General features: G+C 52.4%; 1 protein-coding gene across 2 annotated transcripts in view; it reads left to right on the forward strand.

Annotated features, from left to right (window-relative positions):
- The window catches only part of SIPA1L3 (signal induced proliferation associated 1 like 3), a 204,017-nt gene that overhangs the window by 130,096 nt on the left and 56,103 nt on the right, over window positions 1-17,818 (forward strand). For both annotated transcript variants that reach the window (XM_075993054.1, XM_075993055.1), the window contains exons 5-9: window positions 3,853-4,041; window positions 4,891-5,065; window positions 6,124-6,227; window positions 8,112-8,269; window positions 11,661-12,237. In XM_075993054.1, the coding sequence (XP_075849169.1) occupies window positions 3,853-4,041; window positions 4,891-5,065; window positions 6,124-6,227; window positions 8,112-8,269; window positions 11,661-12,237 (1,203 nt within the window). The remainder of the gene's footprint in view (window positions 1-3,852; window positions 4,042-4,890; window positions 5,066-6,123; window positions 6,228-8,111; window positions 8,270-11,660; window positions 12,238-17,818) is intronic.

Below are 17,818 nucleotides of genomic sequence, written 5' to 3' on the forward strand. Positions count from 1 at the left end.
CACGTTGGATTCTGGCTCTGGGGACAGACAGCTTTGCAGCTCACTAGCCACGTGACCTTGGGCAGATGGCTTTGCCTCTGTGCACCTCGGTTTCTTCATCTGTAAAATAGGCTCTGTGCTGTTACCTGTCTCCTAGAGAGTTAGGAAGGTTCTCTTGGACCGACACACACGAAGTGGTAGCACAAGGCGGCTGGGCAGTAAGTGCTCCGAGTGCCAGATACTGGCAGGATTGACACTGCTGCTGTGGCTGTCATTCTTCCCCCAGAGGTCAGAGGACCGTGCTGGGGAGCAGGGCTTGAACTCAGGGATGGGGTTCTGTCCTCCTGTCCACGTGCACGTGCCTCAGGCTCCCATCAGCCAAGGCCAGAGCGAGGAGCCCAGGCTGCTGTCCAGGCCAGCCGGCCTGCCCCAGATGGCCGCCCCCGGCCGCCAAGCAGACAGTCCCGAGTGAGCCCACATCACCCGGCAGATGGGATATGAGCGTTGGCAGCACCAGGCTTCCCACCGAGGTGGGAACAGGCTTGGAGCTGGGCTTTGGCACCACTCCCCTTAACCCCGGCCTCCAGCCCGGAGAGCCAGGACAGGGCGAGCCCCAGGCCAGGGCGGCGCTGTCCTGAGCCCCTTTGCTGACGCCGTCCCACTTAGGGCATGAACTGGGGGTGGAGGGTCCAACCGGCCAGGGACTATCAACGGGTTCCCTCTGGCCTGGCAAAAATGAGTTTTGATAAGAGTCACAGATTTGGATTTTTGTTTTATCAGTTTTTCTTTTTTTAAAAAACTACCAAATTCTCATTGCTGAAAACTTAAACAATACATAAGTACACAGGTAGAAAACGGAAAGTCTCATTAAGCATAAAAAGCAAGTGTAATTGTGCATCTAGTGAGTCCTCATTTTTGTTCAATAGTTACGTCTGATTGTGTATATATTTATATAAACAATCTGCAAAGCATACTGTTAAGTGGGTAAAAAAGCAAACTAGCTTCCTATTTAAGGTTAAAAAATTAAAAATTCTTAACTATGTATGTGGCTTTATACATCTGCTTTTGACGTGTATCTGCACATAATAATGGTTAACCCGTGCTGAGCTCTCTCTGTATACAAGATGCAATGCTAAGCGTTATGCATCTTATTGAATCCTTTCAACACCTCGAGGATGTGTTGGATTCTCCATTGCATCGACGAGGATAAATGGGCACAGAGAAATGGAGCAACTTGCCCAGAGTCACACAGCTAGGGAGGGGCCAGAGCTGGGATTTGAACCCAGGCAGACTGACTCCCAAGTAACCACCCAGGGAAGTTTCTTGAAGGGTCCACCCACCACTCAGCGCTGAGTCAGGAGCCAGTGGAAAATAACCTGCACAGATTGGAACCTCCTTGCTTAAGTGACACTGTGTCCCTTTTACACTTCACTTAATCTGTGACCCGCAGCAAGATGATTCCAGATGTCGCTGGGCCCTGAGCAGAGGGGAGCTGTGATCTGACTCAGGCCGCCGCAGAAAGAACCAGCTGGCTGTGGGGTGGGGCAGGGAGACAGCGTAGAGGCTGCTGTCCAGGTGAGAAATGACGTTGGACGTGACCAGGTGGAAAGAGAGGTGGCCCCTTGGGACCCACCAGTGCCCTGCTTTCCCCAGTGCAGAAAGAAAAGCTGAGAGCTTTTCCAGAAGTGGCCATGGGTCAAGTGGTCAGAGCCAAAATGTGACCACAGGCCACCTGTCTCCAGTGTGGAAGAATGAAGATTTCTGGGGCACGCTGTCCCTTGTGCCCAGCAGAGGGCGCTGTGGGACAGTGTCAGGAGGCTACAAAGACACTGATCCTGCTGGTGCATTAAGTGAAACCCACAGCCCCAGGGCCACCCAGATTGACAGGCAGAGCCCCTGACGTCATTGCTTTGCATGACATGTTTCAAGACTACCTTGCTTATGAGAAGAGAGATTTTTTTGTTGTTTATTACTCGGCCCAGAACTGGAAACTCCCAAGCATGAGATCATTCTGTTCCTTCCACACGTGCCTCTTACCCAGGTACAGTTTGGGCGAGGGTGGGCTGATGTTTAGGTTGGCGAAGTCATAGCATGTTATTTTTGCCACCTCCTGTGTTTGTTGATTTAGGTGAGCATGTTTTGCAGTTAACGCTGATGTTTGTTACTAAACCGGAGCCCCAAGTGTATTTTGGGTGCTTGTAACAAGCCCCTGGGGGAGGGATTTTTCCTTGTCACGTTCTGCAGCCCCTGCCGTGCATTCTTGGTGTGGAGCTAGTCCAGGGCGTGCTATACCCCGGTGGCCAGCAGCACGCTGCGGCTAGAAGCATGAGCTAGTGTCAGTGAGGACGTGGAGCAACAGGGGCTCTCAGACAGGGCTGGTGGGGTGTAAATTGGTGCATGCACTTAGAAAACTGTTTGGCAACTCAGTAAAATTGAAGATTAGCATGCCTGGTGATTTAGCAATTTCTCTCCTAGCTCTCAACCTGAAAGAAAATGAGTTCACGCTCACCCAGAGATGCTTCTGTGACTGTTCCCAGCAGTACTGTTCACAGCTGGCAAATACTGGACTCGGTTCTTCTCATCAACAGTGAAGGGTTAAATCAATCATGGTAGAAATGTCAGCCGCTCACGACGTGGTTGGATCTCACATATGTAGCATTAAGGGGAAGAAGCCAGATAACAAAATAATTCAAGTTGCATGGAACTCAAAAATGGGCAGAAATAAATGATGGTGTTGGGAGTCAGGAAAGTGATACCCCTGGGGAGAAGAGAAGGAGTGAGAAAGGGCTTGTGGGGCTGGACATTTTGTATTTCTTTTTTTTTTTTTTTTTTTTGAGACAGAGTCTCACTTTGTTGCCCAGGTTAGAGTGAGTATCGTGGCATCAGCCTAGCTCACAGCAACCTCAAATTCTGGGCTTAAGCAATCCTCCTGCCTCAGCCTCCTGAGTAGCTGGGACTACAGGCGTGCGCCACCATGCCCAGCTAATTTTTTTTCTATATAAGTTGGCCAATTAATTTCTATTTATAGTAGAGACGGGGTCTCGCTCTTGCTCAGGCTGGTTTCGAACTCGTGACCTCAAGCAATCTGCCCATTTCGGCCTCCCAGAGTGCTAGGATTACAGGCGTGAGCTACCACGCCTGGCCGAACATGTTGTATTTTCCCTTTGTGATCATTTCTTTGGCCATACATGTATGTGTTATATGCTTTATATATGTGGATCACACTTCATAGTAGAAAAAAAAATCAAAGGGAAAAAACCATGAGCTTTGGAAAGTCAAGCCTGCGTTGGAATCCTGGTTCAGCCACTTGTCGGCTATGGTGGACCTTGGATTAAGGCACCTTAACCTCTTACAGCTTCAGCTTCCTCATCTGTAAAACACAGATAAAACCTCCCCTTAACAGACCTGTACAAATAATTAGACAGTTATATAGTGTCTGGAATACAGTGCAGTGAACTGGACCTTCATAAACTGATATGTTATTAATGTATATCAGTTAGACATTTCTTTGGCTGCAACGTAACAGAAAACCTGGTAGACCATAACTAAAACAAATAGGGATATATTTTAATTATCTGACAAGAATTCTGAAACTGGGTGCAGTGGTGTACACCTGTAGTCCCACTACTCAGGGGGCTGAGGCAAGAGGATCACTTGGGTCCAGCCTGGGCAACATAGCAAGACCCTGTCTCTTAAAATAAAATAAAAAATGGGAATCTGTAGGTAGACAGCTGCAGGGATCAGCCCTTCTGTGACTTTTTATTGTCTCTTTCCTCATAATCACAATACAGCTGCCACAGCTCCCAGCATCTTATCCTGACACCAGTATCTGTAGCACAGAGTCTCCTAACCTCCCTTCTCTTCCTTGAGTAGCTCATCACCCTGCGGGGCTCCATCCTGGAAGATGCCACGCCCACCGCCATGAAGCATGGGACCGGGCGGGGCCTCCCCCTGAAGGATGCCCTGGAGTATGTCATCCCCGAGCTCAACATCCACTGCCTGCGGCTGGCCCTCAACACCCCCAAGGTGACGGAGCAGCTGCTGAAGCTCGATGAGCAAGGGGTGAGCGAGGGGCTTACGGTGGGGGCCCTGGGAGCAGCGGCCTACACCCTCCTCCTGGTGCCTTTCTGTCTTGGTCACCTGTGCTTTTGTTGTTGTTCTTGTTTCTTTGCAAGTAACAGAACCTACTTAAGCTAGTTTCAGCAAAAGAAGGGACCTAGTATCAAATTCAAAGGATGCTAAGAGTAGGAATGTAACTGGGCTTAGGAGAGAAATAGTCTGGGATGAGAAAGCCACTAGGTTTCTGTGTGTGTGTGTGTCCGTCTGTCTGTCTTTCCTCCCCGTCTCTGCACACTGCTCCCTCTACTCCCCGGGCCCCTCCTGCAGTGTTCCCTGTTACTGTTAGAATTACAGCCACACGCAGACCCCAGCTAAGTGACTCTCAGTCCCAGGAGAGCTACTCACCGGCCTATGTGCATGTGACCGGGGGAATCAGGTTACCTAAAATGAGCGTGGTTATGGGGGGGCCGTTCCCTACCAAAAGTGTTGACCTCTGAGCCCTGAGGCCACCAGCTTTTGCTTTTGCAGAATCTCAGCCTGTCCCAGGCCAACTACTGTGGGAAGCCAGCCAGGGTAACCGTCTCTTGTACTCGAGAGTGGCATCGCCAGCCGCCCTCCCCCTGCCGTAGAGAGAGCAGGGACATGCCTGCAGTGCCTCTCGGAATGGGACAGCGGGGAAGGACAGCCGGGACATGCCCCAACGCCTTTTTCCTTCCTCTCTGGCTGTGGCTCTGAATTCCTGAGAGATCCCAGCGGCTCCCAGGGCTGAGTGCCTTAGAAATACCCCTTTGTTCTGTTCCCTCCGACATCCCTGCCTGGCCTGTCTCCATAAAGCCACTCTTGCCTCTGCAGCTCTGCCGGAAGCACAAGGTGGGCATCCTCTACTGCAAGGCTGGCCAGAGCTCGGAGGAGGAGATGTACAACAACGAGGAGGCCGGCCCAGCCTTCGAGGAGTTCCTCGCCCTCATCGGCGAGAAGGTCTGCCTGAAGGGGTTCACCAAGTACGCCGCCCAGCTGGACGTCAAGAGTAAGTGGGGTCCAGTTAGGTCACAGTGAGCCACCACCGCACGCCCACATGACAAGCAAAGGTTGTAAGGCAGGGGTCCTCAAACTTTTTAAATGGGGCCAGTTCACTGTCCCTTGGGCCGTTGGAGAGTGCGGTGCACATTTCACACGTGTGCACTGTGGGCCGGGGACAAGTTGGCTGCTAAGCAGGACAGGCAGAGGCAGCAAAAACACCTGGCAGGCTGGATAAATATCCTCGGCAAGCTGCCATTTGAGGACCCCTGTTGTAAGGCCTGGTGAGGGCCAAGCACGTTGGCTCACTGCTGTAATGCTAGCTCTCTAGGAAGCCAAAGCAGGAGGATCGCTTGAGCTCAGGAGTTCAAGACCAGCCTGAGCAAGAGCAAGACCCGTCTCTACTAAAAGTAGCCAGGTGTCATGGCATGTGCCTATAGTCCCAGCTACTCGGGGGGCTGGGACAGAAGGATCGATTGAGCCCAGGAGTTTGAGGTTGCTGTGAGCTTGGCTGATGCCACAGTACTCAAGCCCAGGTGACACAGCAAGACTCTGACTCAAAAAAAAAAATATTTACCCATGTTGTATCCATGACTCCTAGCTGTATATTTGACCATGGGGTGAATACACAGTGTGCTCAGCCATTCCTTGACTGACACTTGAAGGGTCTTACACCCTCAGCTAAGGACACACATGCGTGGTTCCTCTAGGCTGTGGTCTTAGGAGAGGAGGAGGTGCTGGCTTATGGATTAAGGTCGTCTTCAGATTTAAGTGATACTGCTAAAAAGTTTTCCAGAGCGGTTGTACCAATGTCCACACTTTACCAGCCACATAAAGGGTTCCAGTTGCTCCACGTCCTCACCAACGCTTGGTACTGTCAGACTTTTTAATTTTTACCAATCTGGTGGGTGTATACCATGAGGTTTCCTTTCTATCTAATTTTCTTTAATTCTAAAGAGTGGATTTAAGTAAAAGCATCAAGTTAAAAACCAGCACAGATGGCATGTGGGACATGGCAAAGACCCAGAGGTTTTAGAAGCACGGTGCTAACTGGTGTTTCTCTTGCAGCCGACTCCACGGGCACCCACTCGCTCTACACCACGTACCAGGACTACGAGATCATGTTCCACGTCTCCACCCTGCTCCCCTACACCCCCAACAACAGACAGCAGGTCAGTGATTCTTAGGGGTCACGCAGTCGGGCCCGAGGCGTTCTCCTCCTCTTGACTGTTGGCCGCTGCCTGCCCGGCACTGGGTCTCCTGGTACTGTCCCGTGGGTCAGATGGTGGCCCGTGGCTTTGAAGACGTTCTGTAACATAGTCACTTCACCTGGGATTAGCGACTAGGCCAGGTGTGGTTTGAAGTCCGTTTGGTACCACGTTTACCGCCTAAACGAGAAAGAAGGCATATGCAGATTTCTGCACCATTGACAATGGCACGAAAGACATTGAAGGGATGTGGAACGCTGGTGCCTTTCAGAGTGCGCGGTGATTTGGGAATAGAAAGAATTTCTCCGCCAGGCGTGGTGGCTCACGCCTGTAATCCTAGCACTCTGGGAGGCCGAGGCGGGCGGATTGCTCGAAGTCAGGAGTTCAAAACCAGCCTGAGCAAGAGCCAGACCCCGGCTCTACTATAAATAGAAAGAAATTAATTGGCCAACTAATATATATAGAAAAACTTAGCCGGGCATGGTGGCGCATGCCTGTAGTCCCAGCTACTCGGGAGGCTGAGGCAGCAGGATTGCTTGAGCCCAGGAGTTGGAGGTTGCTGTGAGCTAGGCTGACGCCACGGCACTCACTCTAGCCTGGGCAACAAAGCGAGACTCTGTCTCAAAAAAAATAAAAATAAAAAAAAAAAAGAATTTCTCTGGGTTGGGTTATTATACGTAGAAGTTTGTCGCTGCCCTGCGTTCCTGACTGTGAAACATGAATGTGTAGGCTAAGGAATAATTTCTCTTGATAAACAGTTAACAAATTAAAAAGAAAAATAGCACGCGTTGAGCTGCCATGGGCGTCTGGATTTTACACATGAGCCCCTCACTGAGAGCGGCATGGGACTCCCATCTGCGGGTCTCCTGCTACCAGCCCGGCTTCCTTAACAGTTAGTGTCTGTAATCTCCGCAAACAAGCGAGACGCTGTGGATACAACGTCACCTGTGAGGATAACGGAGTCTTCCTCGTAGACGGACGATGGGGAGGGCAGGGCTCCCGCAGGCCAGTCTAGAGCCGCAGCTGCCCTGACCTCAGCTCGGGTGTCCAGGGAAGGGTCTTGGTGGCCTAGGACTGACCCTGCAGGCTGTCGCTGGTCTGACTCTTGTCCATGAGTGTGGCTTTGAAGAAATCAGAGGCCACTGGCCTGTGATCTCCTTTAACGGGCACTATTTATTGAGTACCTCCTGTATGCCAGGCACCATTCTAGGTACCGAGGTGCAGCAGTGGGCAGAGAACACAGCAGACAAAGTCCCTGTTCTTGTGGAGCCGACCCTGCAGTGGGAAGGGGAGCCTCTGTGTGCTCAGTGTCAATAAGTGCTCAGTGGTGGGGACAGAAAAAGATATGGGGTGTTGGGGGCAGGTGGATCTCGGATAAGTTAGCAAAGGCCTCCGTGTCTTGAATAAGACACCAGCAGACACCTGAAGAGATGAGGAAGGAAGCCACGCAGGGATCCAGGGGGAGAATGTTCTAGACCCCGGGAGCAGCCAGTGCAGAGGCCTTGAGGAGGAAATGTTTCTGGAGAATTTGAGGAACAGCAGGGGGCCATCATGGCTGGAGCAGAGGGAGCGTGGGGGGCGTGGGAAATGTCAGAGAGGTGACGGGGCCTCCTGAGCCATGGTGGGGACCTCATCCTTCACGCTGAGTGAGGGGCGCCCTGGGGGTTTCTGAACAGAGGAGGGACATGACCCGACTCAGGTGTTCTCGGGCTCCTCTGGCTGTGTGGGGACAGACCTTGGGGGAAGAGTGGGAACACGGTGGCGACAGCGAGGAGCTATTGCGATGGTCCAGGCAGGACCCCAAAGCTGACTTGTGACGCTTTGCCCCCTCCGGTGCCCATTCACCAGCTGCTGAGGAAGAGGCACATAGGAAACGACATCGTGACGATCATCTTCCAGGAGCCCGGAGCACTACCCTTCACCCCCAAGAACATCCGCTCCCACTTCCAGCACGTCTTCATCATCGTCCGCGTCCACAACCCCTGCACCGACAACGTCTGCTACAGGTACGCACGGCCACACACTGCCCCGTCACACAGCTGGACGCTGTCGGGCCACCTGTGCCGCTCATTGCGGCCTCTGTAGGGGGGCTCCGGCCACACGTTCCCACGCCGTCTAGGAGAGCAGCTCTCCTCCGGAAGGGAGCATGGCTCCGCGGTTTTGATAAGAGCCGTCAGGGATTTGTATTTGCTTGGAATCTTTTGTTGCGAATGGCAGAAAGCCCACCTCAGTGTGGCCCGAGACAAAAAGGCAGTTGTTCGCCGGCTCTCGGAGACAGCGGGCTCGGGCAGGGCTGGGTCTGCTCCCAGCTGCACATCCAGCAAAAACAAACTTTTCCTTTCCCAGGAGTTGCAACAGAAGCCCCAGACTTGAGGCTCACTGTCTTGGTGGGGGCCACGTGCTACCCTAGAGCCAAAATGACTGGCCGAGCCCGGCCACCGGGCCATGAGGACCGAGGGGGGCACCAGTGGTGGCCCAGAGGAAAACCAGACGGGGAGGCAGGGCAGGCAGGGCCCTTCTGTGGACGTGGCTGTGCTCAGGACATAGAGTTGAGGGTTTTCAGTTCACGTGATGGCGAGTAGCACAGGCCTCTCACACCTGCTCTGTGTCCTTTCCGAGCACCAGTGCTCCCCCAGGCGGTGGCCGGCCCGGAAGGACGAATGAAGAGCGCTCAGCATGTGGGGTGGTAGGTAGAGCAGTGGTGCTTGAAACGAATCCGATAAGTGACCCAGGGCCAGGCCAAAGTCAGCACTTGTCCCTGGAGACTAGGGAATAGGCTGTTATGTTCTGTTTTTTGAAGATGATTTGAAATTCAAAAGATACAAAAGCGTATGCAGACAACTAAGTCTCCCTGCCACCCCTGACCCCCACCCGCCCAGCTGCCTTCACAGAGGCGACCGTGTTAGCCATTCTCGTGTCTCCTGGTAAGTCATGCACACACAAGCAAGCGTGTACAATTACTCCTCTTCTGCCTTTTTAACAGAAATCGTAGCATATCATACTTACTGTTCTGCATCCTGTATTTTTTCACTCAACAGTTTTTGAGATCTTTCCATACCAGGACAGAAAGAGCTTTTTCCTTCTTTATGACTGCTTAATATTCCATTGTGTGGACGCACGTGATAACCCTCCCCTGTCCTCTAGCGACGGGCACGTGGGCTGATGCCTGAGGCCTGCAATGCATAACCTAATTCGTGCTGTCACCGCACCCATGTCCAAGCCCACAGCTGTAGAATACATTCCCAGGAACGGAGGTGCTGGATCAGAGAGTGTGTGCGCGTGTGCACCGGCAGTCTTGGTGGCATCGCCAGCATCCACCTGTGTCTCAGCATGGCAGGCGGGAGAAGGGAGGGCGTTGCAGCGGGCAGCGCCGGCAGTCGGGAACGGCTGTGCCGGATGTGCTGCCCACTGGCTGCTGGGCACACCCGCAGGCCTGAGACACCCCCCCCAGCCCGTTTGTCCCCAGGACACACAGTGGCAGCCGCAGAGTGCCTGCGCCTCAGGCTCTGTGTGGGGCTCAGGACCTTGGAGGATGCCAGGGTTTAAAGGTGTGTTGTTCCGCGGCGGCTGAAATGTGACCCTGGTGTGTCACACAGACACGGTAGGAGAGGGGGCAGCGTTTGCAGCACATCGGAGGCGGGGGTCGAGCTGGCTGGGGGGCCCTTCTCCCCTCCCCCTCCTACCTGGCCCGGCACAGTAGCCCGAGGCCTCCCGCCCTTCCAGGTCAGCCTCTGCGTGGTCCCCAGAGTGAGTTCTTCTCTCTGATGCACAAACCTTTCTCATTTTTTACAATTTAATTTAAAATAGTTTTATTACGCGATATTTTAAACATTCTGAAAAGTACAGAGAATAGTGTAACAGACACCCATGTGCCCACCACCAGATTTAACAGATGTTAACATTTTGCCTTATTTACTTCAGCTCTCCCTCTTTCCTGTATTTTTAAAAAAAGAAAATGTTAGAAAGACAACCAAAGCTGCCCCTCAGCCCCTTCCCCTCCCTGTCCCTCCCTGTCCCTCCCTCCCCACAGGCAGCTGTTCTCGGGACAGACCGGACCCCCTGTCCACCCTGTGCAGGGCACCCGGCCACAGCTCTCCCGCTGACCTCCTGCCCCTCCGCCTGGCTCCCAGGTTGCCCCATGGTGAATTCCTAACTGTCCTCCAAGGTTGAACTTGGTGGCTCTGTCATCCTCCGGGGGTTCATTACCCCTTCCACGTGCTGTTGCCAGGCACGTTTCTGCGACAGTGCTTATCACACGCACATCAAAACAACTTGATGATGTGGCTCTTGTCTGCCTTGAGGGTGACCCCCTGTCACGTTTACCTTCCTGTATCCTTCATGGCATATAGCTGTCCCCAAGGACATCTTTGCTGAAGGGACAGTTGCCTGGCCCAAACATGGCAGGCGCTGAGAAAATAACTGTTGCATAAATAATTATGAGACTTCTACAAATGCTCACCAAGCTACCGCGATCAGGCAACCTGGTGTTCACACCATCTCCTGGTCGTATAAAGAGTCGTCATTCTTTGCTGTTTCAAGTCAGCCCATCAGTGTCTTCCTCCTGCCGGGAATCGAGGGACCCACTGTTTTGATCGCCCAAAAACCTTCAGCAGTTTGCAATTTCATGATTCATAAAATTATGAATCAGGACTATGAGAAAAGCCAAAATCTGTCACTATAAACAGCCAAGTGCTGAATGAAGAAGTTGCAGAGCTCTTCACATCTGTAGAGCACAATCTGCCCGCCCCGTTGCTTAGAGCTGAGGGACCCGTGAGGCCGTCTCACCCATCCCCTGCCCGGGCACAGCCAGGCCCACGGGACTCCGCACAGGGGAAACTTGCCTGGTCTGTGTGGCATTCTTGGAAGAGTGTCTGCTCCTCGAGATGCCTCTTTCCATCAAACCTGCACCCACTGTCCTTTGGTAGGAATCTGTTTCTTCTGGGTCTGTCCACGTTTAAATCCTTGCTTCAGTCAGTATCGGGGACCTGTGGTGAATCCAGCAAACCCAGGGTCATTCCTGGGCCGTACAGGGTCACTAGACAGTGGACACTGGAGACGGAGAGCGAGGGGTCCGGCCTGGTCGGCCGGGGTCGCACGGCAGCTCCGTGCTGCTCTTCCGCACGTGTTGTTCTCCTTTAGTCCCTTCGTGAGGCAGCCACGGTGCTCTTTAAATACTGTCACCGCCAGCACCTGCATCCTTCAGGGACCCAGCAAGAAGCAGGTCCCCCTCACCCCAAGACTTTTTATTTTATTTCTAACCTAGTTAGCCAGCAACTTACTAATTAGACGTGGACTTTCCTTGTTCAAAAGGAAACTCTTATTTTTGATCATTTGTTTCGTTTCTAAAGAGTCTCGGTGCGTTTCTTCCCACCGTCTAAATGATCTCTCCCTCCTCAGCATGGCCGTGACCCGATCCAAAGACGCACCTCCCTTCGGGCCCCCCATCCCCAGTGGAACCACGTTCCGCAAATCCGACGTCTTCAGAGACTTCTTGCTGGCCAAGGCGATTAACGCGGAGAACGCCGCGCACAAGTCGGACAAGTTCCACACCATGGCCACCAGGACCCGCCAGGAGTACCTCAAGGACCTGGCTGAAAACTGTGTCTCCAACACCCCCATCGACTCCACCGGCAAGTTCAACCTCATCTCGCTGACCTCCAAGAAGAAGGAGAAGACAAAAGCGCGGGCAGGCGCCGAGCAGCACAGCTCGGGGGCCATCGCCTGGAGGGTGGCGGCCCAGGACTACGCCCAGGGGGTCGAAATCGACTGCATTCTGGGGATTTCCAATGAGTTTGTGGTGCTCCTGGACCTGCGCACCAAGCAGGTGGTGTTCAACTGCTACTGCGGGGACGTCATCGGCTGGACCCCGGACGCCTCGACACTCAAAATCTTCTATGGGCGAGGGGACCATATCTTCCTACAGGCCACGGAGGGCTCTGTGGAGGACATAAGGGAGATCGTGCAGAGACTGAAGGTAAGGCAGAGGCCAGGCATGGCGCAGCGGTTCACGTGGTTTTGGCTGTAGGAGCCGCTTCCCTACCCAGTGGGTTAGGCTAAGACACTGACCGGCCTCAAGAGAATCAGGATTGTCACTTACGCGCTAGAGGTCTGGCGGGTCCTGCGAAAGGGGTTCCTTCTGGGGAAGGTTTGGACCGGGGATCCGAGGCTCTCCCGGCCTTACTGTGGAAGGACAAGAGACATCAGTCCTAGAGGTTGGTAGAAAATGTAAGTTTAAGCTTATGTTAAAAATGTAAGAGTAAGAGCACTTTCTAGAAGAATTAAAACATAATGTAAAGGTTCCAGGCCATTAAAGGATAAGGGAGAGGCAGAGGGAAAAAAAATATGAGAAACCGTGATAAAAGAAACAAAACAAGTGTACAATTATGTGACAGGCATAAGTTGCATGTTAGTAATCACAATAAATGTGAGTGGTTCAAATTGCCCTATTAAATGACAAAGACTCACAGTCACCTAAACTCCTGGTTGAACAGCTCAGACCATTGACCAAATCAAGCGTGGCAGATGGATAACAACCTAGTTGGTAATATCTGCCTGAAGCCATGTGCTAAGAAGTACTTAGGTCACATCTGAGCTCCACGAGAAGGAACACTGTGGTCAGTGATGGCCTGTGCGGTGGGTTTAGCAGAATGACATGTCATGCATGCTAAGTTAGAGAAGGCAGCGTAACACAGGAGTGAAGAGCACGGGTTCTGGGCCGGGCCTGTAATCCTCACACTCTGGGAGGCCGAGGCAGGAGGATCACTTGAGCTCAGAAGTTCAAAGCAGCCTGAGCAAGAGGGAGACCCCGTCTATACTTAAAATAGAAAATGTAGCTGGGTGGCGCATGCCTGTAGTCCCAGCTACTCAGGAGGCCGAGACAGGAGGATCCCTTGAGCCCAGGAGTTTGAGGTTGCAGTGAGGTGTGATCACGCCATTGCCCTCTAGCCTGGGTGACAGAATGAGACTCTGCCTCAAAAAAAAAATAAAAAAAAAAAACACAAAACACGGGTTCTAGAGTCAGAAAGCCTGGCTTCAAGTCCTGGCACTGCCACTTACCAGCTGTGTGACCTTGAGCCAAGTTATTTAGCTTTGTGACTCAGTTTCCCCATCTGAAAAATGGAAATGAGAATCATCCCGCATCATGTCCAGGTTTAAGGAGTAGATGAGTTATGTTGCCCAGACAGGCTTACCTGACTTGAGTGGCTGTGACCTCCCTGTGCCACTGTGACTGGTGGCTGTCCTCACCCTCCTAGGCCTTTGTGCTCTCGTTAAGTTCAGGATGTATTGGTTGGTAAAGAGCTGCTCTCAGCTGTCCTCCATCTGGGCCTCCATCTCTTTTACTCACTCGCCTGTCTGCTGTGCCTAGAACGGGGCTGGCACGTAGTAGGTGTTCAGTAATCACTCGTTAGTTGGTCCATCGAATGAGTTTACTGAACCCTGCTCTGTGCCAGGCATTTCACATGCATGATCTCCCATAATTTTCACATCCACCCCATGAAGTTTAGGTCCTGTTCTTGTCCCCACTTGCCAGAGGAGGCAACTGAGGCTCAGAGAGAGATGGGCACTCACATGAGGTTGTTTAGCCAGGAAGTGGCAGAACTAGGGTCTGAATCCAGGTTTTTCTGACTCTGAAGCCTGCCTGTGCCCAAACTCAAAACCAGTCTCTAACTGCTCACTCAGTGTCTCCACCCAGGTGTCTAAGCGACCCCTAAAACTTAGTAAGTCCAAGAGCAAACGCCTGGTGTTCCTCCCACCCCTCTCAGTTTTCCTGTGCCGGGAAAGGCGAAGTCTGTCCCTCTGTTTGGTGACGTCAGGTGCCTCGGCGTCAGCATGGCTCCCTCTCGTGCCCACGGCCGTCAGTTCTGCCTCAGTGGGCAGCTGCCAGCTGCTGCTTCCCCTTCCATGGCCTCCACCCTGGTCTCCCTCACCTCTGCCCTTGCTTCCCTGTCACCTCCTCTCAGCACGGTGGTCAGAGGGACCCGATCAGGTCACTGCTCTGCTCCCAACCCCCAGCTCACTCTAGGTAGAAGGCACAGTCCTTGGGTGGCCCAGGAGACCTCGTATGGTTTGGCTCCCTGTTGACGTGTCTGACCTTGTCTCTCTGTCACACTCTGCCCCAGCCACGCAGGCCTCTGCTGTTTCTCAGGTGTGCTAGACAGGTGCCTAGCCCCAGGGTCTTTGCACTTCCTGTGCCCTCCCCAATCACTTTCCCTGATCCCCACGTGGCTCCCTCCCTCCCTTCTTGCAGGCTTTTGGTGTGTGTCACCTTGTCATTGAGGCCCTGTGATCTGAGGTTGCAAAGCCCCTTCCTGACGTGGCCCCGAGCATACTCCTCCACTTTGCCTGCTTTGCCATCATCTGCCACGTCTTTGTGTATCTGCTCACTGCTGTGTCCTCAGCACCTAGGCCAGCGTCTGACACGCAGCAGACACTTACCAAGCGTGAACCAAGCGCGTGCACAGATGCGTGCTTTCCTGTAGTGACAGCATAGCGAGCATTTGGGGAGGGCCAGCTGTGCGTCAGACCCTGCTCAGCGCTTTGCATGGCTTTACATTTCTTCTTCGCAAAGCCAGTGAGGCAGATACCGTTGTCATCCTCGCTCCACAGGTGCAGAAACTGAGGCCCAGAGAGAGTTAAGAGCCTGGGTTCTTAAACATTAGGCTATTCCGTCGCTCAAAGTCCTGGCGGCAGCTGGCGTTTCTTGAGCGGGGACCATGCCAGGCCCAGTGCCAGGTTACATGTTTTACCCACGTCCTCTCTGTGCCACTCTGTCCCACACCCACCCCCGTGCCTACTGTTGGCGCAGTCCCTGCAGAGCACATTTCCGAAGCCATCCCCCACCCCCAGCCTCAACACCCAAAGCCTGCTGAGGAGCCAGTGGGCAGGAAACGATGACATCAGCCATCTCCTATGGAGGGGCAGGCCCAGCTTAAGTGACTCGTGATGGGGAGTCTGTCTTCCTTGGGAAGCTGCAGGGTGAGGATTCCATACCCTCGCCTGGCAGAACGGGGGTTCAGACCCAGGCGGCCAGGCTGCCTCGACCACCCTAGACGTCCTAAGCTAATGGCATCATATCGTTTGTTAATTGAACGAGTTTTCTTATGTGTCTGGCCCTGGACCAGGCAGTGCCGGGACACAGCAGTGACCTTATATAATGGGCCCAGGCCTGCCTTCTTGGGGCTCCCATCCAGGGCAGGTATTGAACAAGCAATTGCAAGGGCCAAGAGCTTAAAAAGGGGGGTGTCAAGGGTGCCAGGACAGCCCATCACAGGGACCCACATCAGACAAGTACTGAAGTAGGGTGCTGGGCACCCCCTCTATATGGGGGCACGAGTGCACCCCTTGCCCATGGTGCGCACCCACCCACATCTCCTGTCCACGTTACCACCCGGCACCCACGCAGCGGAGCAGGACGGGCTGGAGAGGGCCTCCCTGAGGAAATGACTTTAAACTGAGACTAGGACAATAAGTAGGAATCATCCTGCTGAAGAATGCGGGTGGGGAGCTCATTTTTGCTTATTTTTATTTTTTAAATTTTTTTTAGAGACAGGGTCTCACTTTATCACCCAGGCTGGAGTGCGGTGGCCCAATCATAGCTCACTGTAGCCTCAAACTCCTGGGCTCAGGCGATCCTCCTGCCTCAGACTCCTGAGTAGCTGGGACTACAGGCATGTCCCACCACTCTCAGCTAATTATTTTTTGTAGAGACAGGGTCTCGCTGTTTCTCACGCCTCCCGAAGTGCTGGGGTTATAGGCGTGAGCCACTGTGCCCGGCTCTCATGTTTAAATAAAATTAATGAACTTAGTAAAAGAGAAAAGTGGCCGCGGGAACAGTATAGCAGCAGGCCGTTCAGCAGTGTGGCTAAAAGCAAGGGTTAAGAGTCATCTGCTTTATGATCCTGGGCAAGTGATATTACCCTCAGTTTCCCCATCTGTAAAATAAGAAAAATTAGTTCTACCTACCTCAAAAGTCAGATAGCAGTGAAGTCAGGCATATAACGGGTTTAACCAATACCTGGTGCACAGATCCACCCCAGGAAAATCAGCTCTGACAAGGGGGCCCTGGGCCATGTGGCTGCATGCGACAGCAGAGGTGTTTTGAATTGGTTTTTGTGTTTGGTGTCATAAGCTGCCCCCTCTGCCCTGTGTCCCTTCCAGAATCTTGTCGATGTCAGGACTGGTTCTCCTCATGTAAGACCTCCTTTGATTTTCTATAAAAGCAATCGAGACGGAAGTTTCAGGACAGGAAGAGACAGAGCGGCTCTCTCGTCCTCATCTAAAGTGATCCAGAGCAGCTGTGGTAGGTCGCTACAGACTGAGCTGCTGAAATAGACTGGGATCCAGGAGCCGAAACAAGATGGGAGTTCATATTCTTAGTCAGCATTCAGGCAGGGACAGCTTGGGGGCTCAACCTTGTGTCTCCCCTGTTCTCTCGTACGGAGGCAAGAACCATCCTTCCACAAGGTCAGACTGGGTCACTCTGTAGCCACGTTCCTGTCTGGATTAAGGGAGGAAATGTGAGTGTGCAGGGCAGCAATTTTATTTTTAAGAACATGAGTTAGGAGTTCCATCAGTTCGTATCCTGTTGGCCAAAACTGAGTCATATGTCTGTACCCAGCTGCAAAGGGAGCTAAGAAATGCGGTCCCTAACTGGGTGGCCGTGTGCCCTTGGAACCCTGTTTGGGGTCTGATCACTACAAGGAAGAGAGTGAAAGTGGAGAGTGGATCACAGTGGGCAGTCCCCGCCAAGGCAGCGTGTGTTGAGTCGGCACCTGCGTAGACGCTTTCCAGGCCTCTTTGGAAGGTTGGCCCCTCCCCGTGGGAACAGCCGGGACGCTGAGGGCTGGTGTGGCCTGGTTGGTCATGGGCAGGAACATAGGACTTTGCTAGGTAAGCCACAGCCAAACCCTTCGGACACAGGAGTGACTGCTTCAAAGGGAAGAAGAATTTTGATTCCTAAAGCAGCAGTAGCGGGCTAAGATAAATGAATACAGTCCAATTTTACTTTTTAATTGTGGAAAATTCTAAACATACACCGAAGTAGAAGAAATTGTATACGAGCCCCTGTCTCCATTGCCGGTTTCAGTGGGATCAACTCATGGTTAGTTTTGTTTCTACCTTCCCCCCAATTATTTTGAAGCAAATCCTAGACATTATATCATTTCACCTGTAAACATTTCAATGTTTATTTTTAAAAGATACAGACTCAAAAAATACCAATTTTTTTTTTATCATACATAAAAAATTAACAGTGATGTATTATTGTCAAATAGGTTGCCACCCATGAATGGGCTATGAAATCAATTACCGGGTCTCAATAATTTTAAAGGATATGTGTCTTAGTCTGTTAGGGCTGCTATTAACAAATACCTAGCGGGGCATGGTAGCGCACCCCTATAGTCGCAGCTGTTGGGAAGGCTCAGGCAGGAGGATCGCTTGAGGCCAGGAGTTCGAGGCTGCAGTGAGCTATGATCGTTCACTGCTCCCCACCCTGGGGAACAGAGTAAGACTCTGTCTCAAAAACAAAAAGCATGCCTTAGACTCGGGTGGCTTAT

The sequence above is a fragment of the Microcebus murinus genome, chromosome 16 (assembly GCF_040939455.1).
Source record: "Microcebus murinus isolate Inina chromosome 16, M.murinus_Inina_mat1.0, whole genome shotgun sequence".
NCBI classification, from domain to species: Eukaryota; Metazoa; Chordata; class Mammalia; order Primates; family Cheirogaleidae; genus Microcebus; species Microcebus murinus.